The following is a 23,342-nucleotide window of genomic DNA, read 5'->3' on the forward strand; positions in this document are numbered from 1 at the left end:
AAGAGTGGAGCAGAAAATACAATTCAAAAGAGTGATGATTTTTTTCTTGTCTTGGTTTTTCCGCAAGTTGCTTTTTTGAACCTTATGTATCTGATTTCTAGAAAACATATGCTTTAATTCAAACTATGGGCAATTTACAAATATGTTAAGAATGGAAAAACTTTCAGTGACAGTTAATTTGACAACTTGCCCAAAATATTTTCAAAATTTCAAATGTAATCACCATCCCAAAAGAATAGGTACCCAAATTATTCTAGCTTCAACAATTGCATGAATTATAAGTGCTGAAACTCAGTAATATGGCTTTTAGTTTGAAGGCTTGTTCATAAGAACACCTGGCTGGTAATTAGTCTGCAGTTGGTTTATGCCAATCGCTGTTTTGATTTGGTTTCATGCGGTCTAACTTTGTGTTGACTTGTCTCCCCCACCTCCTCTGAGAGACAGAGACAGAGGGAGATCTTTCTTTGTCTATGTAGGTAGGAAGCTTGTGTCCCTTCAGATGTTGCTGAATGACTTCTAGGATCTGTCATTAGTGGGCAAGCAGTCTGAAAGGACATTCTAAAGACATTCCTGCTTTTAGAAGCTCATCCCACCATTGTTGTGCTTCATCTATCTTACTTACCTTTTCGAAAGTATACTTTTCCATTTCTATAAAACTACATGTGACAAGCTGCTGGCCACCCTCTCAAGCTGCCCTTTGTCAGGCAGAATAAAATGTGCCACAGTGTGACCTTCACAGGGCATTTTCAAAATAGTACACAATGTTTCATCATCATGCCCAATTTCAAACATGCCCAGTTGGAACCTCATTGGCACTTTCACAACCATGTAAGGATTCACATAGAAGTTGCGCTCCTCTGTGTTCTTTGGGTTAGAAAGCTTCTTCCATTTAGCTTAGAAAAGAAGAGATATATTAGTAAGTAATTTTGAACTGTGGGTCATACAACTGGGGCAGTTAAGAGAAATTGGTGTGTTTGCTGACTGGGGAAATTCTGTATGCCAGGAAAATACAGCCTTGAATGCTTATTCAACCCTTGTGCAGCTGCTTCTGACATAGAGGATATGGATGTCTGGACTGTGATAAAACAGTCTTTTGAAAGAATTGTGTATTTCCATGACTGTAAGTATGGCTTCCCTTCTGACACAGTTCCTCAAGAGAAGGAAGTGAAAGAATATCAGAGGTAAGATGGATGCTAGGATGACTATCAAAAGGGATACATGGACTTAAGAGTGCATCCATCTTGTGCAATCCCATCTGTTGTTAAGTCCTTTGATCGTGGGCGAATGATGAAAACTCATTGTGCAATTAATAGCTCTTTATTTGTTTAACAGCAAAACCACAACAAAGGCACGCAGGCCTCTTTTTATATGACCAGATCCCCAGACACAATGGCAACAATCAGAGCGCTTTCACACCTTGTGCATGCGTGCAAGGCTGGCGCCACTCAGTCTGGTCCCAGGCAGCTTCTGGAATGCCTGGGACCATTGCAACGTCCCGAGCCTGCTTGTGCAGGCTCAGGACACAACACCCCTCCCCCCTAGATTGAAACAATCCTGACATCCTCAACATCCTTCCTTGGGAAGAGTGTTATACATTCTAACAATCAAATGCACGGAAATGGAATGCCTGAGGTTGCCTTCAAGCAAAACCCCCTCCACATTGTTTTGGTGAATGTATGTACCCGAAATCATAAAATAAAACAAAATAACATTTTTAGTCAGTGACCTTAGGAGTATCACCCCTTGAACTGGACAGCAATTTCACAAAATCTTTAAGATATTTGGGTGGGCACTTGGCCTGTTGTGATTTCCTTGGACCAGGAGAGTTTGCTTGGCCCCCCTGCATGCCCACTAAGCTAGGTGGGCCAAGACGTTGCTGCCCAATTTCCCCAGGTGACCCTGGCCTACCTGCTCACCTACCAGGCTTGGCAGGCCAGGACTTTGCTGCCCCAAATACCCGGTTGACCTGCCCATCTGCTGTCTGGCTGGATCCTCTAAGTCCAAGCCAGCATCCCTTGGAGGGGTGGTACTCCCCAGTTCCACAATGGACTTTTCTTGGGAGCACTGTCCCTGGAACCCAAGGCCAGCAGATGGAGATTCCGGGGTAGCTGCAGTGCCCCAGTACCCTATGGATCCCAAGGCTGTGCCTGAAGTGCCAGAATCAGGAGTTGCCTCTCTGTTTACCCCCTTTCCAGAGGACTTCCTTCTGGGAGCAATTGCAGAATTGGGCCAGTTCCCTTGCTGTGTTTCCAGTTCTCTTGTAGGTTGTGAGTTGTGTGGATACCCCCGGTCAGTCTCCCTATCTGGACCACTATCTGTTGTGTGTGAATAATGTGGATACCCCCGTTGTGACTTCCTGTCTGGAGTAAATGTGGATGTGCGGGAAGACCCCCTGCCCAATGAATTCCTGTTCCGAGCACTTGCGGAACCTTGTGATGGGACATTCATGGCCTCATCAGCTGCTAGGGAAGACCTGAGATACTGATCCCCAGAATGCACATTATAATCCTCCTCCCCCCCCCAGAGCAGAGCCAGGAGTGGAAGGGTGAGAGTCCAGTCTCCAACGCAGCTGGTCTATGTGCCGCCGAAGTGGCCGTCTTCCAAGGTCACTTCATAGGACAAAGGTCCTGAGACCTTGCAGACCACAGAGATGACCAGGCCCACAGTTTCGAGTCCAGACCGGATCACCCACTTGCAGTCTCCTTGGTGTCCATGGTTGTGACACTTGTGATGCCACCCGGTCAGGGTGTAGCCTGTCCAGCTTAGTGATGAGCCGGTGACCCAGTGGAATTCAGCAGGGCTCTTCCCTGTGGAAGTGCAAGGTTTGGTGTGATGTGCAAGAAGAAAGTTTGCTAACCTGTGATGCCAATTACTGTAAGTCAGTTTCTTGATGGCATCCTTGGTGGTGCGCACCATTCTCTCTGCCATTCCATTGGAGGATGGGTGGAAGGGAGCCGAAGTTGCATGGCGGATCAGGTTGGCCTGAAGAAAAGCCTGGAACTCAGAAGAAGTAAATTGAGGACCATTATCTGAAACCAGAACATCTGGAAGGCCATGAGCTGCAAAAATTCCCCTCAACACCTGGATAGTCTTGGCAGTAGTAGTGGAGGACACAGGAACAACCTCTAGCCACTTGGAATGGCTATCAACAACAACCAGAAAGAATTGCCCCGGAAAGGGCCCAGCGTAATCTATATGCACTCTAGACCACAGGGTTTGAGTTTCCTCCCACCTATGAACTGGGGCCTGAAGCATTTCAGGCCAGGACTGTTGGCACACTTGGCACCCATGCACCTGGGCCTCAATGGCTTTATCAAGGCCAGGCCACCACAGATGGCTATGCGCAAGCACTTTCATCCTGACTATACCAGGATGTCCCTCATGTAATGAGATCAAGATTCTAGACCTCAATGAGGCTGGGATTACTATCCTGCTACCCCATAACAAGCATCCCTTGAACGTGGACAACTCATGCTTCTTATGCCAGAAGTTTTGGAACTCTGCAGCAGGGCACTTGTCAGGCCATCCTGACAATACCCACGTCAGCACACGTGTAAGCGTGTGATCAGGGCAGTTTCTGCAGCCACTGTCAAAAGCAAGAATATACAATATACAATATTGTATATTGTCCCTGTTGTCCACATTGGAAGCATGCAAGCGGTGGCCCCACAGGTGGTCTGGGTCTTTCGGTAGACGTAGTTGTTGGGGGTCTCCAGGGGGTTGGTTGTCGTCTGGATCGTTCTGGTTTTGCTTCAATTCCAGGAGAGGGAGGCTTCTTATAGCGAGAGAGCTTAACATCCAGCTTCACGGCCGTCTGGTACCACTCCTGCAGCCGATCAGGTACTTCTCGATAGATAGATAGAGAGAGGTGATCGTCTAATCCCTCGATGAAGTAATGGATGAGGGACTGCTCAGGCCACCCGTCTATTCGACCTGCTATCTTGCGGAATTCTCACACGTACTCCAGGACAGGCCTCCCGGCTTGTTTTATTTTGTGAATTTGTCCTGCTGCTTTGAGGCCAATGGATGGGTCTTCAAATCGTTCTCTCAGTCTTAAGAGAAAGAGATGGGGATCTTCAAATTCGGGGGCTTGCTCACTATATAGATTGTTCAGCCATTCAGATGCTTCTCCCTCCAGGTTGGTCACAATGATGTTAACCATGGCCCCTGGTTCCGGATAGAGATAGGCCCAGCGATTCAAGTGAGAACGCACTTGGTTGAGGAAAACCAATCTCTAGCATTGAGGGGAGACTCAGGGAATTCTTGAATGGACAGAATATTAACAGCTGGAGCAGGATTAGGCTCCAAGTTGTTCAATGGCAATCTGCTCAGGTCATCAGCATGACCCATTTCTTTTCCAGGTTTGTGAACCATTGTATAATCATATACTGAGAGGAAAATGGACCATCTCAGCATACGAGGGGAAAGGATATGTGGGGTCTGTTTGGTAATGGTAAACAACCCCAGCAGAGGCTTATGGTCAGTGTAGACTGTGAAATGGTGGCCATATAAGAAATCATGAAATTTCTTAATGCCTGCCACTATAGCCAATGCTTCTCTGTCAATTTGAGCGTAATCATGCTCTGCAGAAGACAGAGTCCTAGAATAATAGGCCACAGGAACCTGAGTACCGTCATCCTTCAGATGACTAAGTACAGCTCCAACACCATAGGGAGATGCATCGCAGGCAATGCAAACAGATAGTTGCTCATTGAAGTGAGTCAACACTGCATTAGAAGTGAGCAAGGCTTTAACCTCATTGAAACTTTGTTCGTGGACTTTGGTCCACTGCCAACAGGCTTGTTTGTCTAAGATCCTGTGTAAGGGCTCTGCTACTGCAGCTTTATATGGGAGAAATGCATGATAAAAGTTTAATAGCCCCAAGAAGACTTGCAGCTCAGCCTTAGATTTAGGGCTTGGGGCCTGCTGGATAGCTTGCAACTTAGATTCAGCAGGGTGAATGCCTTGAGCATCTATCCTGAATCCTAAGAAGTCAGTAGAATTGACTCCTATCTTACACTTGTCCTTCTTTAACTTAAGGCCTGCTTTTCTAAACCGAAGCAAGACAGCCCTTAATCTCTCTGCCAAGTTTTGAGATGACTCACCGGCAATGAGAACATCATCAAAATATGGGCAGACTCCAGGAATAACCTGAAGTGTGCTCTCCATGACACTTTGGAATATGCCAGGGGCTACATTTACCCCAAATTGCAGACTCTTGACCTTGAATGCTCCTCTATGAGTTACAATAGTTTGAGCCTCAGCAGCTGCCTCATCAACAGGTAACTGCTGATAGGCCTGTGCCAGGTCAAGCTTTGCAAAAATGTGCCCCACCCCCTTGAGGGAAGCTAAGATGTGGCTTACTACAGGTACTGGATAAGTGTGCTGCTGCAGTGCCTTGTTCAGTGTACACTTGTAGTCTGCACATATACATATGTCCCCATTAGCCTTTAGAGGTGTTACTATGGGGGTTTCCCATGGACTAGAATCTACAGGTTCTAAAATACCCCACTGGAGCAATTTGTCCAGCTCAGCATCAATCTTGCCTTTGAGAGTGAAAGGTACCCTCCTAGGCTTAACCCTGATGGGTGTTATGGTTGGGTCTAACCATAGTGAAACTGGAGGCCCCTTATAGGATCCAAGCTCTGAACTAAACACATCTGCAAACTCCTTACAGACTTCTGCCAAGCTCCATGTTTGCAAATGATGCAGCCCAGTAACCTGGATTCCCAGAGCCTTGAACCAATCGAGTCCAATAAGACTCGTATGTTCACCCCCAACAACCAACACATCTAAGGGACCTTCAAAATCCTTTTGCTGTACCTTAAGAGTGGCCTCCCCCTTAACACACACCTTAGAATTCTGAAAATTAGTGAGTATTATATTGGATGGCCTGAGTTTGGCTCGAAGGCCACTGCTGTTGCAAATTTTCCTAAATGTGTTGAGGGAAATAATGGAGAGAGCAGACCCACTGTCCAACTCCATGGATAAAGGAACCCCTTGCAACCTTACTTTAAGGGGCAGTTTCTTCTTTAGGGGTTTATGTGTGCCTGTCCTGAAAATACTCCTGCACGATGTGCAGAAACCCACCCTATTTTGGCTGGGGACCCTGGTACCTTTCAGACACAATTCTTCACGAGGTTGCACCTTCTGGAGACCCAAACAGACTGATGCGATGTGGCCTTGCCTACCGCACGCTCTGCAAGTGGCGGAACGGAACCTGCACTCAGCTCGCTTGTGGTGTCCTCCACACCCGAAGCATTGAAGAGCTGCTGGGGCCTTGTCTGTACATTCCTTCTGCCTTCTTTCAGCTGCCTGGTAGAGCTTATCCACCTCTTCTTCAGGGTCTGCCTCCGAACCTTATCGAACGTCCTCTTGGTGGATGGTGGCTGTCTCTGGAGGGCTTCTGGTGGGCCGAAAATTCTTTACCACCCCGCCTGCTGCTTCCTCAGCTGTAACCTCTCGCAGAGCATCTTGGAAAGAGACATCTTCTTTTGCAAAAATCTTCTGCTGTAAATCTCTGTTCCTTAAACCACATACAAAGTGATCACGCAGCCTTTCTTCCAAATCTTTAAATTCACAGGGTCTGGCTGTTCGCCTTAAGGCCGCAATAAAATCCTTAGCAGATTCACCTGCCCTCTGGTCCCTTTGTTCAAACGTGTGCGTCCAAGCAATAACAGACAACTTGGACTGGAAATGTTCCTTTAGCAGTTTCTTTAAGTCAGTATACGTTACTGACTCCAGAGGTGCAGGGGCCACCAGGTTCTCTGCAATTTCAAAAGCTTCCTGTCCACAGACACACAACAGAGTTGCAGCCTTCAAGCCATCTTTTCTAATCTGATTTGCTTTGAAGTAACTCTCTACCCTTGCAACGTAGGATTCCCATCTCTCTGGGTGTGAGATATCAAAGTCAGATAAACGACCAATCTTTGCCATCCTGTAGTTCCTAACCTTCACCACTCACTCCTCTGCAGCTTCTATTGGGGAAGGGGTCTTTCAGTCGAGCTCACCCTTCAGCGATGCTGTACTGGCAGGCTGGGACGCTGATTCCAACACCATCTTCCCCTCTTCAGGACTTCCTTTACAGCTTTTCTTTCTTCAGCTTGTAAATCATCCTAACTTCGTCGCCAGTGTTAAGTCCTTTGATCGTGGGCGAATGATGAAGACTCATTGTGCAATTAACAGCTCTTTATTCATTTAAGAGCAAAACCACAACAACGAGCAAAGGCACGCAGGCCTCTTTTTATATGACCAGATCCCCGGACACAATGGCAACAATCAGAGCGCTTTCACACCTTGCGCATGTGTGCAAGGCTGGCGCCCCTCAGTCTGGTCCCGGGCACCTTCTGGAATGCCCAGGATCATTGCAACATCCTGAGCCTGCTTGTGCAGGCTCAGGACACAACACCATTCTCTATCCAAAGGTCTGTGTAAGGACTGTAAGGATTTTGATTCATTTATCATGCTGTTACAAAGCAAAGCAAAAAGCCTATAAAGAAACCTTCTGATTTTGTACCACCTCAAAATACAAGATTATCAGCCAATTAGAACTTCAGTAGATTTTTTAAAAATCCAAGTTCAAGTTCAAAACTCACAATGGGTTTTTGCCATGTCAGGCTGCAGGCAGGGAGGAAGTAACATAATTGAATTAACATCTATGTAAGTATACACAATTGAATTGTGTATACTTACAAAGAAAGCTAGCACCAACAAAGAGTTTCTTATGTATAAGGACATTTTTCATTACTTCATGGAAGTGTATTATAAAAACAACCCATAGCAAGAAACCTTCCCTGTGCTATTGTTAGATTTATACCTTAAGGCGATTCTTTCCACATTGGAGCCATTTTAATGGAATGGTTAAGATGCTGGTCTACAAATAAGGAGACAATGAGTTCTAGGCCTTCCTTTGGCATGATAGGCAGTTGGATGACTTTGCACCAATCACCCTTTCTCATCCTAGGTTTGTTGCTTAACACAGCCAAGATATTACAATGGAGTTTGGACAAATGTGCCATCAACAGGGGGAAAATAGTGAATACTGAATGGATCAAGATGTCCTATGGAAAGAATATCAAGAGCATGGATTCTTGTTTGTCTGTCAAGCTGACAAAATCAAGCATGGTGAAGTCAAGAAGGTTAGAAATGAATAGATCATGTGAGTGCAGAAGATCTTAAAGTCAAGTCCCAATCATTGGAGGAAATACTATCAGGGAAATTAACACCTGGACAATTTAGGCATTAGATACACAGCTGGAATAGCGGACTGGACTCAACCAGAACTAAAAGCCCTGGATAGGAAGACAAGAAAAATAATGAATCATGTTCTTCATCCAAACAACAGTGTTTGACAGACTCTATTTATTAAGGAAAATAGGTGGGTGTAGAATGTTGCTAGTATATTAGACAGTTGATCAAGAAAAAAAAAGGCATTGGAAGAACATATGAAGAACAGGGAAGAAGATGTACTGAAACTAGGACACCATGAAGGCTTACTGAATACTGGAGAGGCCAAACTGGCTTGCAAGAAAAATCAGATGAAGAATGAAAAAAGCCAGTTTAGCATAATGAGTAAAGCATCAGGCTAGAAAGCCAGAGACAGTGAGTTCTACTCCCATCTTAGCCATGAACTATCCATGACTCAGCCTACCATTCTTCCAAGGTCGATAAAATGAGGACCAAGATTGTTGGGGGCAATATGTTGACTCTGTAAATCATTTAGAGAGGACTGTAAAGCACTGTAAAGCGGTATATAAGTCTAAGTGCTATGCTATTGCTATGAAAGCCAGTTGGGTGAGCTTTGGCCAATCAATCTCTCTCAGCCCAATTCACTCCACAGAGGAGGAAGGAGGTGTATTGGATACATTTGCCACCTTGGATTATTTGTACGAATAATAAAGGCAGAATATAAATAAATAGAATAAATAAATATAGTAAGGCAAGATATTCCATGGCCAATACACACACACAAAAAAGCTGACAGGTAAACAGATAACAACGAGATCTGGTAGTGGCTAAGAGCAGAAAAGTTGAAGAAACAGACAGAGGGGCTAACTCTATCTATACAAGACCAAGCACTTAAAAATAACTACATATAAATTAAGAAGGCAGTAACAGATGGTAAATGCCACCTCTGCAAAGACACTGAATGAACAATAGTCCACTTACTTAGCTACTGCAAAAATATCAAAAAGACTGACTACAAACAATGGCATGACAAAGTAGCAAAGACCTTGGAATATCTGCAAGAAATATCACTTGCTTACAAGCAAGAACTGGGTGACTTTAGAATTCAGACAGACAAACAATTGCCTTATAACACCCCAGACTTAACAAATGTTGATAAGAAAAGCAAAAAAGTCTGGATATTAGATGTGGCAATACACAGAGCCAGCAGAAGAGAAGAGAAAGAACTAAAGAAAATCACAAAGATTTGAAAATAAAAGTAGAATGATTGTGGCAAAAGAAAGCAAAGATAGGAGCCTTAACTGTAGTCCCCCAAACTATTAGAGCATCACTTGAACACCATCAGCATTGACAAAATCACCATTAGACAATTACAAAAGGCAACTTGGCTTGGAACAATTTATTTCCTGCAAAAATAGTTTTTAATAAATAATAAATTGTAAGCTGTCCAGAATCACCTTTTAGTGAGATGGGTGGCAAATAAATTTAATACATAAAATATTACTAGATGACATCTATCTATCCCAGGTCCTTAGGAAGGACTCAATAGATGGATAAAAATGACAAATCCAGTCTAAATATCTGGCTGACTAGGCAACCCACCATAATAATAACAACAGAACAAAATAGAAAATGTGATTTATGCCAAGAATTGTTGCTATTATTTTCTATTTTGTTCTTTATTTTGTTCTTTATCAAAATAATTATATATTTCTCTGCTCAGAGTTCAATTGTAAAATATCTGTCTAATGGTAGTTGTAAGGAAGATTTTATCTATCTATCTATCTATCTATCTATCTATCTATCTATCTATCTATCTATCTATCTATCTATCATCTAGCTAGCTAGCTATGAGCTGTGGTGGCGCAGTAATTAGAATGCAGTACTGCAGTTTACTTCTGCTGACTGCCAGCTGCCGGCAGTTTGGCAGTTCGATTCTCACTGGCTCAAGGTTGACTTCTGAGGTCAGTAAAATGAGAATCCAGATTGTTGGGGCAATACTCTGTAAACCACTTAGAGAGGGCTGTAAAGTACTATGAAGCAGTATATGTCTAAGTGCTATTGCAATCTATCTATCTATCTATCTATCTATCTATCTATCTATCTATCTATCTATCTATCTATCTATCTATCATCACTTTTTAAAAACCACCCATCTCCCTCACAGGGGGACTCTGGGGAACATACAATAAGATGAAGAAATAATATAGATTGAAAACAGTGACTGTGAGAGGGACCTAGTGGATGATTACTTAAATATGAGCCAGGAATATGCGGTATCTGCCAAAAAGCTAATACAATCCTTGGTTGTTTTGGAAGAAAAGTCTTCATCGTGGTTTATCCAAGCTGGGAATAAACATGGTTTATTCTCAGCTTGGATGTAGTTTATTGAAGATGTAGTTTATTGGTTGTAGTTTATTGAAGAGGGGAGCCAGACAGAAAGATGACTCTGGCAGAAAAAGAGGAGAGAAAAAGGGCTGAGCACATGTGGGGAATAGGTTTTTATATCCTCTGGAGCCTTTTATTTGGAGGTTATTTCCTGTTCCTGTTTGAGGCTTTGTATTTCCTGTGTCATGTATTTTGACCTGTGTCCCTTTGTCATCTGTGAGTTAATTCTATTATGTCCCAAAGGTCATATCCTGCTTCCCTGGTGCTGGGACTAATGATTCTTAGAGTTTGAGTGGTGTATGCAGATTTTAGGTATCTTTGTCTTCTTAATCTCCAAGCTGGGGCCTTTCTGATGGTTTACATCTGCATTTGTACAGAGCTGGCTTCTGCTTGGGACAGAGAGACTTGGGGGCAGAGTTGGTTTCTGCTTTTAAAATCCTTTTGAGGAAATATATTTTTCTGCCCTTTTAATATTTCCTTCTCTGGGGGGCTGACTACCCACAATTGTATAAACAGAGGCATAGAATCAAAATCATGTGGGGTATTAGTACTGCTTTATAAATCCTTACTGCATCCAGTTTTGGTCATCGCATTACAAAAAAGATGTTGAGACTCTGGAAAAAATACAGAGAAGAGCAACTAAGATGATTAAAGGCCTGGAGACTAAACCATATGAAAGATGGTTGCAAGAATTGGGTATGGCTAGACCAGAGAAAAGAATGACTAGGGCTGACATGATAGCAGCATTCCAATATTTGAGGGGCTGCCACAAAGAAGAGGGGGTCAATTTATTTTCCAAAGCACTAGAAGGCAGGACAAGAAATTAATCAAGAAGAGAAGCAACCTGGAATCAAGGAGAAATTTCCTAACAGTGAGGACAATTAACCAGTGGAACCGTTTGCCCTCAGAGGTTGTGGGTGCTTCATCACTAGAGGTTTTTAAGAAAAGACTGGGCAGCCACCTGTCTGAAATGGTATAGGGTCTCCTGCTTGAGCAGCAGGCTGGACTAGAAGACCTCCAAGGTCCCTTCCAGCTCAATTCTGATTCTGAAGCCAGATATTGTTTTGGAACCTGAAGGAGGAATATAACTTTAGGCACAATGCATTACTAAGTAGTTGAATATATAGTTTCTAAAGATAGATATCAGCAGTATTAACACCTGAATGGCTATTTAACACAAACGATGTGTTAAACAGTCAGAGTAAGTTCATTGCTGAGCAGAAATCAGTTGGCAGAACAAAGGTTTATGTGGGTAGGAGGAAGGATTGGCAAGCAAAAAAAAAAAAAAAAGCAGAAGGCTAAGGCAAAGCAGAACTGCAAACAGAATGAAGTTCAGCTTGAATACATCTATTATCCTTTCTCCTTTAATATTATTTAGCAAAGTCAAAAACTGTCAGTGTGGTGCTAGGTAATTTGAGGCAGAGATTGTTTGTGTACCCTCCCAGCCTCCAGTTCCATAATTCCACTGAATGCCTACCTAGACCATAATATAATGTGTAACAAGAAACTGAGATCAACTATGACTGGAAAAAAAAATGACTCCAAAAGCCTGTTAAGTTGTTTTACCTTTCATATAAATATAGCTAATTAGCAGAATTTCAGTAATGGGATCGACTTCATTGACAAGCTTAGATATCTTCCCACGGGTTTTCCTTGTGATGTAACTTTTGATGTGCTGCTCAGTTTCTTAAAATTTTCCCAAAAGATGTCTCCTCCATAGAAGTTTTTGAGGCCTTTGAAGAATCGCTGTTCAGGATATAGCTGGTTTTGCACAAAAAGACATTTCCCAATTTCCATCTGGTGTCCAGCTCCTCCATTATTTAACATGCGTGTGAGTTCCCGGAAGCCTTCATGTATCATCCTCTCCTGGATCTCTGATGGCTTAAAATCAAGTCCTTTCAAAATTTGATCTGAAGTGTTATTCTTTGCACCCACGGCCATCATTGCAAAGGCAGAGGCCTAAGGGAGAGAAGGCAATATTCCCCTTGCTTCTGCCCCCTTGCTGGCTTTCCCTGGAAGAGACCTTCCTGAAGATCTTGAAGGCAAAGTCAGAATTGCTGTTGACTAGTACCTGGATTGGTATCTGGGCACCTCTTGGGTGAGACTCATACTGGTAATTGTCACGATTATTCTTGTTAGGATAGCTAGAAATTTGTGGGTAAGGATTGTCAGCGGGGGTTCCAGCAATAAAAAACAACAAGAGAAAGATGGTTTTCATTTTCCTCCTCTAAGAAAAAGCAAAAAAGAAAAAAAATGCATTTTTTCATTTAGCACATTATTTTGATTTGATTCATTTAAGAGACAACTCAATTAAATTCTGGTATGTTATAGGTATACATCAATGTCACATACAATATTTCCAGTTCTTAGCTACGATGCTATACTAGTTCCTACCAGTGGATGCCACTATTTCTCAACATAAACCTCTATTTCTCAACCAAAAATATAAATTGAATGTAATGATACAGTTAAGCTGGCAATATTTACCCTAGTCTCATTCATTCATTAATCACTGATTAGAGGGAAATAACTATGACTATATTATATATCCAATTTTATTTATTTCTACCTCTTTATCACTTTCAGCATCTTTCTCAAGATAAATGGTCTAGATAAGCATTTACTGTATAGCACAATCATCCCTGATAGGTATGGAACTTAGATGTTGTTCTAACTGTCAGGAAATTTCTCCTTAGTTCTAGGCTGGCTCTCTCCTTGCCACATGTTCCTTATGTTACCCACATATTTCCCATCTGTTTCTTATATTTGTGTAGAGTCCTTGGTGTTCTTGGAGATGGTTGTTTGCTTGCAGATATTTCATCACCCAAATTAGATGGTATTATTAGTACTAGTTAGTGTGCATTTTGTTCCCCCTTTACACATATTGTTGTTGGTATGGTTTTATATTTTATATATTTATTATATTTTGATCATACATGGGCAAAATAATCTTATTTCTCTTTTTTAATGTTTGAAAGCAATTATTCATAACAGCTACATATTTTTTCCATTATTAGAGGTCATGTCTTTTATCAGAGCCATGGTAACATAGCGGTTAGAATGCAGTCTTGCAGGCTAATTCTGCTAATTGCCAGCAGTTCGATCCTGATCGGTTCAAGATTGACTCAGCCTTCCATCTTTCTGAGGTCGGTCAAATGAGGACCCAGATCATTGGGGGCAATAGGCTTACTCTGTAAACTGCTTTAATATTCACGGAATGTGGCTTTTAAATCGGACTCAGACTCGCGGTATGACTGTATTATTTTATTGTTTTATGATTGTTTTAATCTCTGTACGCCGCCCTGAGTCCTTTGGGATTGGGCAGCATATAAATAAAATTAAATACAAATACAAATAAATCCGGCGACATGCTGGCACTTAGATTAGCCAGAGATAATTTGAAAAGTGCCATAAAAGGTGCAAAGCAAGCCCATTGCTAGAAAATTCAGAACTTTTTTCAGGACCCAACAAACACCAAGAGAATGTTGCAAGGAATCCAGGCCATTACGGATTATAAGGTGGCTCCATCGAGATGCAAGGACGACACAGACTTCCTAAACGAGCTGAATACATTTTTTGCAAGATTTGAGGCATCAAATAGCACTCCTGCTAGGAAAGCCCCATCCTGATGAGCAAGTGCTTAGCTTTTATGTCACCTCTGTCTGGAACACACTGCAGAAAGTTAATATTCGGAAAGCAGTGGGCCCAAATATCCCTGGATGTGTCCTTAGGGAATGCGCAGATGAGCTGGCTGGTGTTCTTACAGATATTTTCAATCTCTCATTGCAGCAGGCAGTGGTCCCATTGTGTTTTAAGACAGCCATCATTTTGCCAGTGCCAAAAAAAGTCTGCAATTACAGGCCTTAATGATTACTGTCCGGTTGGACTGACATCCATCATTATGAAATGCTTTGAGAAGCTGATAAAGGACATTATTGTATCTAGCCTCCTACCAGTATTTGACCCGCTTCAGTTTGCTTACCGATCAAATCGCTCTACGGAGGATGCTATTTCTTCTGTTCTCCATCTGAGCTTGAAGCACTTAGAGGAAAGAAATTCTCATGTGCGTTTGTTGTTTTTCGACTTCAGTTCAGCATTTAACACAATCATTCCCCAGCATCTAATAGACAAACTGGGCCTTTTAGGCTTAAACACTCCTTTGTGCAACTGGATTCTTGATTTTCTTTCTTTTTTTAATAAATATTTTATTGGTTTTTAACTATAACAGTCTCCAGTGCCTGGTGTACAGCGTGTTGTCTTGGTTTATATTTTAACAAGGAAAAAAGACAATAATAATTAATTAACAATCAATAATGATTAAGTCTGATAATTCCATAATTAGTATATTAATTAATGATATATTTCTTTGATCTTCCCTTCTCCCATTTATATTCTCCTTCAACCTTAAACAAAATATAATTCTTAATATTTTCAATATATAAATGATTAGATATAGGCATTTTAATATTTATACAGATAATAATAAACTCTATGTATGACATTATTTTTCAGCTTATATTATTCTTATAACCATCATCTCATTAGTTCACCATGCATCCTATTTTCATAATTTTTGTTTACGCTTAATTTCCTTTATATTCAATCCAATTCTTATCGGTCATAATTTCTTCATATGTTAGTCATCTAACTGTCCAAATTTTCCCATTTAAGTACATTATCCCAATATTTTATGTCATGCATTATAAAAATACTATACTTTTTATCAATCTTATAATATCTAGGTATAACATCCTTTTAATCGATTGATTTCACTTATTAATAAAAGTTACATCAACCCACTATTTTTACAATTCATATATTATTGAACATACTATATTACTTAAATCTCTTATCCTTCTTGTTATAAGGCCCCTTTATGTTCAAAATTCTCTATTCTTTTAGCCATATTCAAACAAGTGTTTGTTCACATAATAGTCCATCTGGTAGGGCGAGTCAAATCTCTTGTATCTGTCTCTGGTCTTCTTCTTTTGCTGAGCAGTTTTCCAAGTTGATGTAATCTGCTTATCCAGTGGTTCCTGTGTTTTTGTAAATGTTGTTAGGAATACAAAAGATGAAGTAAGTAAGATAAATACTTTCTGTCTCCCAAACTTTGATGGTTCTCCTGGAAGTTCTATAGTCCATTCCATTTTTCTTTTTGTATCAGAATCTTGTATATTTTTTCCTGTTTGTGTTAAATTGTAATTCTTTTCATTTGTTGTTTCATCAATTTGGTCATATTTTTCTAATTTGTGGTCTGTTATCTGAGTTATTTGTTCATTTGTTGTTATTTCCTGGGTGTTTTTTAATTGTAGGTTTAGATGAGAAATATGTTTATTTAAATCATCAAAGTTGTTTCGAATTTCCTCGTGGTTTGAGTCTATTGTCATTTGTATTTGTCCTAATATTACATATATTTCCTCCTGGAAAGTATTTGTCTTGCTTTGAAGTATTGTTTCTGGAGGCCCTTGATTTTTCAGGCTAAGTCCTTCAGGAGAAAATATTGAATGTGACATCCTGTCAGTTTTTGATACGTATATGATACCCATGTTGTCTGCCCCCTTCAAATAATCTTTCATCAATGTTTTAATTCAACAGTCAATTTATCAGTCGATCAAAATTACAGTTCAGTGTGTTAAGCCACTTTAAATCCTTCCTGTAGATTCTCCTCTAAAAGATTAGCCAAAGGCCAAGATTTTTCTTTTCCATAAATAGTTCTTAGATTTAAACAACAGTCCAAGTGCTTTTTTCCCCCTTTCAAACACTTTTTAATCTTATAGCTGGCTCTTCCTTTGTTCCCAGCTGTGTTCAAGGTTATTTGCAATTCAAAGGAACAACTTTTTCTTTATTTCTGGGCATTCTGCCAATTTCTGAGTCCTTATTGTTAGTATTCTATGCTCTGATTCTCCACTAGATGTCAGCCGTTATTTTTGTTATGTATTTTTTATAATTCCATCAAAAATCTTTAGGGTATAATCTTGACAGTTTTTAGTTTCTAAATTTGTCCAGACTGTAATATTTTAAATCAAATTTTAATATATCTCTTTCCTCCTTAATATTAATTGGCTGCTTCCGTCTATAAAGGAATAGGGATATAGTCCCCTCCCTTCATTTCCAGAGGTTTTCTTGCTTTGGGGATCTTCAAGGATTCAATTAGTAGATAGAAGAAAGAAGATAAATACTCTCACCAATTCCAAGCACACTGTTCACCGATGTTCAGGTTCATGCTCTTGGACTTCAGCTACAAGTAGCTTGGTCTAGATGCTGATCTCATGCTAGCCTTTCTCCTGGTGGGTCAGAGGGCTTCCCCCAGTCAAACAAAGCAACCACCATCACTTTGTGATCAATGGGGCACCCCTCCTTCATGGTCACCTCTTTGGGGTGCTTTGGACCCATCTAGGGTCCCCCTGGCAGGACAAAACTAGCCGTGGGGAGCGGAAATCCACCCTCATGCGGCCATGCGCTACAGGTGCAAAACCAGAAGTCCTAGATTCTTGATTTTCTTACTAACGGGCCCTAATACATGTATGCTGGAACAAATATTTCTAACACCATTTTCTCCTCAGGGCAGTGTTCTAAATCTGTTGCTGTTCGCCCTGTTGACCCATGATTATCGTGCTAGGTTTGCCACCAACCAGATTGTGAAGTTTGCAGATGATACAACAGTAGTGGGTCTTATTCATGATGACAATGAGGGTGCTTATTGTATCGCAAGGAGGTTGAGGGCTTGGTGAACTGGTGTAAAGAAAACAGCCTAGTTCTAAATACTGGAAAAACCAAAGAGATCATTGTCAATTTCAGAAAAGGCAGGCACAGCCACACTTCTTTGAGCATGATTCACCTGTGGAGATGGTTACCAGCATCAAATTCCTGGGTGTTCAGTTAACAAGTAGGCTGGCTTGGTCACTCAACAGTGAGACACTGGATTCTCTCCACTGCATTGCATGAGAAAAGCATATCTTCCTTCCCCTATTCTTACCATTTTCTACAGAGGGAGGATCGAGAGCATCCTATCATACAGCATAACAGTTTGGTTTAGAAGCATCACTGCTTCAGACAATGCAGAGAGTGGTGAGGATGACTGAAAAGATCATTGGCAATTCCCTCCCTTCCATCCAGGACTTAGCACATAAGCGTTGTTTGAGCAAGGGCCACAAGATTGTCTGGGACACTACACATCCTCTTCATGACCTGTTTTCCTTGTTACCTTCTGGGAGGAGGCTTCATGGTATCTGAAACAGAACATTCAGATTCAATTACAGTTCTGTTCCATACAGTATTAACCTTGTGAACTCTAAAGCTTCCTCCTTTCATTATGTATTCAAGATGGACAATAAATAATATTTATATGTTACTTATATGTAAGGGTGTGGGTCTATACATATGTTGTATATAGTATGTTTTAAATGTGTGTTATGTATGTGTACACCTTGAGAGCAAGCAACTAAATTTCATTTTTAATGTGTGCCATTGTGCCCACAGGAAAAAATGACAATAAAGTTTATCTATCTATCTAATTCAGAAATAAACCTCCATTTGAACATGTGCAAGAAATAGGCAGGGATAGTGATGCCCGTCCTATGGTAGTTCAGTAGGCAGTAAGGAGTGGAAGGAGAAGGTTGTGTTGCAGTTAACTTGTCCGCCAGATCAACTGAAAATGAACCGTGCCATAGAAAATCCCACCAAATATGAAGTGCATACAGTAATACAATTCCTATGTACGAAAAAACTTTCAGCAGCTGCAATTCATTGCAAACTCTGTAATGTTTACAGACCAAATGTGATGAGTGAAGGTGTCATATGTCAATGGTGTTGCATGTTTAAAGATGGACGAACTGACGTGCATGATGAGGCAAGAAGTGGCTGCCCATCTGTGGTCAGCGATGAACTCATGCAGGAAATTGACAAAAAGGTCTATGAAGTCTATTGATTCATGATATCTGCACTTTCTTTACACTTTCCCCAAATTTCTTAGACTGTTTTGTATGAGGTAGTGACAGAAAATTTGGGATACCGCAAGTTTGGTGCTCGTTGCGTACCAAAACTTCTTTCTGAGGAGCACAAAACACACTGAATGAGTTCATGATGCTGTTAAAGGGTGGCTTCATTCCCAGGCGGGAGATTTTTTTTGTAGAAGGAATTTCAAACCTTGTAGACATTATGACAAGTGCCTCAATTTGAATGGTGATTATGTCGAAAAGTAATGTAGTTTTCTAATGTGTATAATAAAAGTTCAATATCTGCAAGTGTCTGTCATTGATAACCAAATAGAGGTTTATTTCCAAATTGCCCTCATATAAATCTAGATGCCATTGGTAATGTTATTACCAACATTTCTAGGTGAGTACAGAGTGTTGTTGAGCTCATGTTGCTGAGCTCATGTGTTGCTGAGTGTTGGTGTTACTGAGCTCATGTATTATATTTGACTTCAGCAAGGAAGCGGATTGTAAACTAGATAGGACTTTGGTCTGATCTAGCATGCTACTTCTTATATTCACCGTATCTATTCTTAACATTCTTTTGTCAATATATTTGAGAATTCATAATTTTCATATATTTCATGAAAAACTAAGATGGATGATTTGGGATAGTAGCTTACAGTCAACCCTATTTCTACATACCTACTAGTTGTAATTTTATGTAATTCTACTGGAGTCCATCCTTATTCATAGTTGTAGAATAGTTTTCATCTGTTTTTTTTTTTTTTTTTTTGTCAATCAACTTGTCAGACCTCCTGGTAAGACAGAAATCTTAGAAATAAAAACAAAATATATATATATGTTTTCTGAGGTTTTCGCGGGTGTTTGTATGTAGGTCTTTGGTTGTTCGGGTTTTCTCCCACGTAAAATTGGAAGTGTCTTGGCGACGTTTCGACGAAGTCCCATTCGTCATCTTCAGGCTGGTGTTTTCAGCTTCGTGCTTCGAGCAGCTCAAAGCACGAAGCTGAAAACACCAGCCTGAAGATGACGAATGGGACTTCGTCGAAACGTCGCCAAGACACTTCCAATTTTACGTGGGAGAAAACCCGAACAACCAAAGACCTACATACAAACACCCGCGAAAACCTCAGAAAACATATATATATATTTTGTTTTTATTTCTAATCATATATATATTCATTAATTTTTAGTTCGCAACAGCTTACTTAATACCAAATGTAACCAAATTGGTATTTGCCAAGAGAACTGTACTTACTGTATTGCTTTGTTCTCTCTTCCACCTTTGATTCCTTTGGACCCTGGAATAAAGTATAGAATCCTCAATTACTGGCCAGCTTGGTCCTCTGACTCATAAGTAGAAGGATAACTGGTTCTACCAGACTTTCAATTTATGCTGTATGTACATGTGACTCTCTTTTACCATGACAAATGACTCTCTCTCTCTCTCTCTCTCTCTCTCTCTCTCTCTCTCTCTCTCTGATATTTGGGAACACATCAGCAGCAGAAACTCTTGTGAATGCACGGGATCTTGTTAGCCAAATGGGCTATGTTACGTGCATATGTAATAAATAAACATACAAACAAACAAATAATATACACCACAGTCTTTTTAATTTATTTCAAACAAAAGGAGTGATCATTTTCTGCTTTTATTGTTTCTCAGTATCTCAGTCATTGGTTGATCAGATAAATAGCTGTAATATCAACCATGCTCAATTAACCTTATTAAATAAATAAATAAATTAAGAAAAATAATTTTCTTTTATTTTTCATGGTGGCACAGAAACAAAATTATGAATACTACAAATACACACAGTTTTAAAACCTGCAAAGATGCACTGAGAATGTTGCTCTTTGCAAACAGAATTTTTTAAGAGCTTGCATTCTTGTTAACAGCTTCAGGTTACCAATTTCAAAAATTTGGGCCGTATAAGAAAATTTAAACTGGTTAATCATATTGGATTAGAAGACTCCAAAGTCCCTTCCAGCTCTATTCTGAGTGACTGAAGAGCTATAGAAACGGAGTTGCTGAAGAAAGGAACCAAAATGCCATGACAGGTGGCACAGGATCATAATTTGTAACTCTGGGAACTTTGGAGAGAAGATTTCATTTCATGAAATAGAAAGCCTTCCCTTCAAGTGTGCCAAACCCAGGCACAGCCCTGCAAGCACATGTTTGCCAAAAGGAAATCTCATTATTATGCCTTTCCACAGAAGCTGTAATTTCACCTCAGAGTTCTATGGTAATTAAACAGGGAGGCAACAGCTTCTGACAAGCCAAGTGGTGGTAAGCTATAGTTTGGAAGAGGCGTTTTTTTTTCTTGATGGTCTAAAGAGAGGCTAATCCCTAACACAGGGAAGCGTTCTGTGCTTTGAGTATAATGCACACAAGCCATTCCATGCGGGTCTGTGGTATTTACAAGATGAAACTGCTGATTTGAAGAACAGTTTAGAGAGTAATAAATAAACATGGCATGATAAAAAAAATCAAGAATGCCACATAATCCTGAAAGTGCTAAAAAAGCAGTGCTTTTGCATATTTGATAATGTGATGCTATAAAATGAGCCAGGCAAAGTGATGATAGCAGCTTAATGTTAGGTGAGATGTTGATAATAATCACCCAAACAATCAAAACGCATCACTCCTAGAACTCAAGATATATTTCCTCTTTAGCATCCTGGCTATTAATACAGGTAGTCTTTGACTTACAATAGTTTATTTAGTGACTGTTCAAAGTTACAACAACACCGAAAAAGTGACTTATTACCATTTTTCAATTTCAACCTTTGCAGAATCCCCTTGATCAGATGATCAAAATTCAGATGCTTGGCAGCCGATTCATACTTATGACCCTTGCTATGTTCCAAGGTCATATGATCCCTTTTTGCAAACTTCTGACAAGCAAAGTCAATGGGGAAGCCAGATTCACTTAAAAACTGGGTTATTAACTTAACAACTGCAGTGATTCCCTTAACATCTGCAGCAAGAAAGGTCGTACATTGGGTTAAAACCTCACAAGTGTCTCATTTAACAACAGAAATTTTGAGCTCAATTGTACTCATAAGCTGAGGATTACTTATAATTCTATCTCTTTGGATGTAGAATGAATGGATGAATAAAGAGTAGGACTATGCTTTTGAATCTCATGAAATCTCATGCAATTGTGCCATATCATTGCCCAGTGCTCTTCAACATCTTCATCAACGATCTGGATGAGGGGATAGATGGGGAACTCATCAAATTTACAGATGACACCAAGCTGGCAGGAATAGCCAACACTCCAGAAGACAGGCTTAGGATACAGGAAGATCTGGATAGACTTGAACACTGGGTGCTATCTAACAAAATGAAATTCAATGGTGAAAAAAGTAAGGTTCTACATTTTGGAAAGAAAAACCAAATGTACAGGTATAATATAAGGCAAGGGTGTCAAACTGCCGGCCCACGGGCCAGATGCGTCATGTGGAAGCCACACCCAACACATTATCAGCAATGGCAAAACCAGCCTGATACGTTGCATGATGTCACATGACATCGCAAATTTGAAATGCCTGGTATAAGGGGGTACCTTGCTCAATAGTATTAACTGTGAGAGGGACCTCGGAGTCCTAGTGGACAATCACTTAAATATGAGCCAGCAGTGTGCTGCAGCTGCCAAAAAAGCCAACACAGTGCTAGGCTGCATTAACAGAGGGATAGAATCAAGATCACGAGAAGTATTAATACCACTTTACAATGCCTTGGTAAGGCCACACTTGGAGTACTGCATCCAGTTTTGGTCACCAGCATGTAAAAAGGATGTTTATTTATTATTTTATTTATTTTTAAAATTTATAAGCCGCCCCACTCCCGGAGGACTCTGGGCGGCTAACAATAAAAAACACATAAAACAACAAAACAAACAGTACAAGAACAGTCATCCAGGGGTCAGATTTTATAAACCCCAGGTCTGCCGGAAAAACCAGGTCTTAAGCAGCTTACGGAAAACCAACAGGGTGGGAGCGATCCTAATCTGTTGAGACTCTAGAAAGAGTACAGAGAAGAGCAACAAAGATGATTAGGGGACTGGAGGCTAAAACATATAAGGAACAGTTGTTGGAATTGGGTATGTCTAGTTTAATGAAGAGAAGGACGAGGGGGGACATGATAGCAGTGTTCCAATATCTCAGGGGTTGCCACAAAGAAGAGGGAGTCAAACTATTTTCCAAAGCACCTGAAGGCAGGACAAGAAGCAATGGATGGAAACTAATCAAGGAGAGGAGCAACCTAGAACTAAGGAGAAATTTCCTGACAGTTAGAACAATTAACCAGTGGAAAACCTGCCTCCAGAAGTGGTGAATGCTCCAACACTGGAAGTTTTTAAGAAGAGACTTGTCAGCCATTTGTCCGAAATGGTATAGGGTTTCCTACCTGAGCAGGGGATTGGACTAGATGTCCTCCAAAGTCCCTTCCAATATTATTATTATTATTGTTGTTTTTGTTTTTGTTGTTGTTGTTATTTAAACCCTGAGTTGGTTCAGGTTTTTATCCCTGTATTGCAGAGAGGTGCAATATTTGTCCAAGACCTCTCTCTCTATATATATGCAGGTCTTGGTGTATTCGGGTCTTTTCCAGTGTAAGATTCAGAGTATCTTGGCGATGTTTTGACGAGGTCCCTCATCTTCAGGCTGGGGTCTTCGGCTTCGTGCTTGTGCGAGCAATATATGTATGTATGTATGTATGTATGTATGTATGTATGTATGTATGCATGTATTATACCTTATGATGTTGCTAAGTAAATAGAGAGCTTGGACTTTATCAAGGCTAGATTTGGCAAAGGAAATAATTCT

General features: G+C 40.6%; 1 protein-coding gene across 1 annotated transcript; it reads right to left on the minus strand.

Annotated features, from left to right (window-relative positions):
• Nucleotides 1-113: 113 nt before the first annotated feature.
• LOC120313845 (serpin A12-like) lies at nt 114-22,230 on the minus strand (the record flags this gene model as incomplete). The annotated part of the gene is given in 7 exon segments (XM_039356193.1): nt 114-123; nt 623-893; nt 12,142-12,264; nt 12,267-12,535; nt 12,537-12,802; nt 17,019-17,035; nt 22,203-22,230. Coding segments are annotated over 7 exon segments (984 nt in total), but the record flags the coding sequence as incomplete, so codon positions are not given.
• Nucleotides 22,231-23,342: the final 1,112 nt, after the last annotated feature.

This window comes from Crotalus tigris, unplaced genomic scaffold (assembly GCF_016545835.1).
Source record: "Crotalus tigris isolate CLP2741 ecotype Arizona unplaced genomic scaffold, ASM1654583v1 scf7180000018806.1695572, whole genome shotgun sequence".
Classification (NCBI taxonomy): domain Eukaryota; kingdom Metazoa; phylum Chordata; class Lepidosauria; order Squamata; family Viperidae; genus Crotalus; species Crotalus tigris.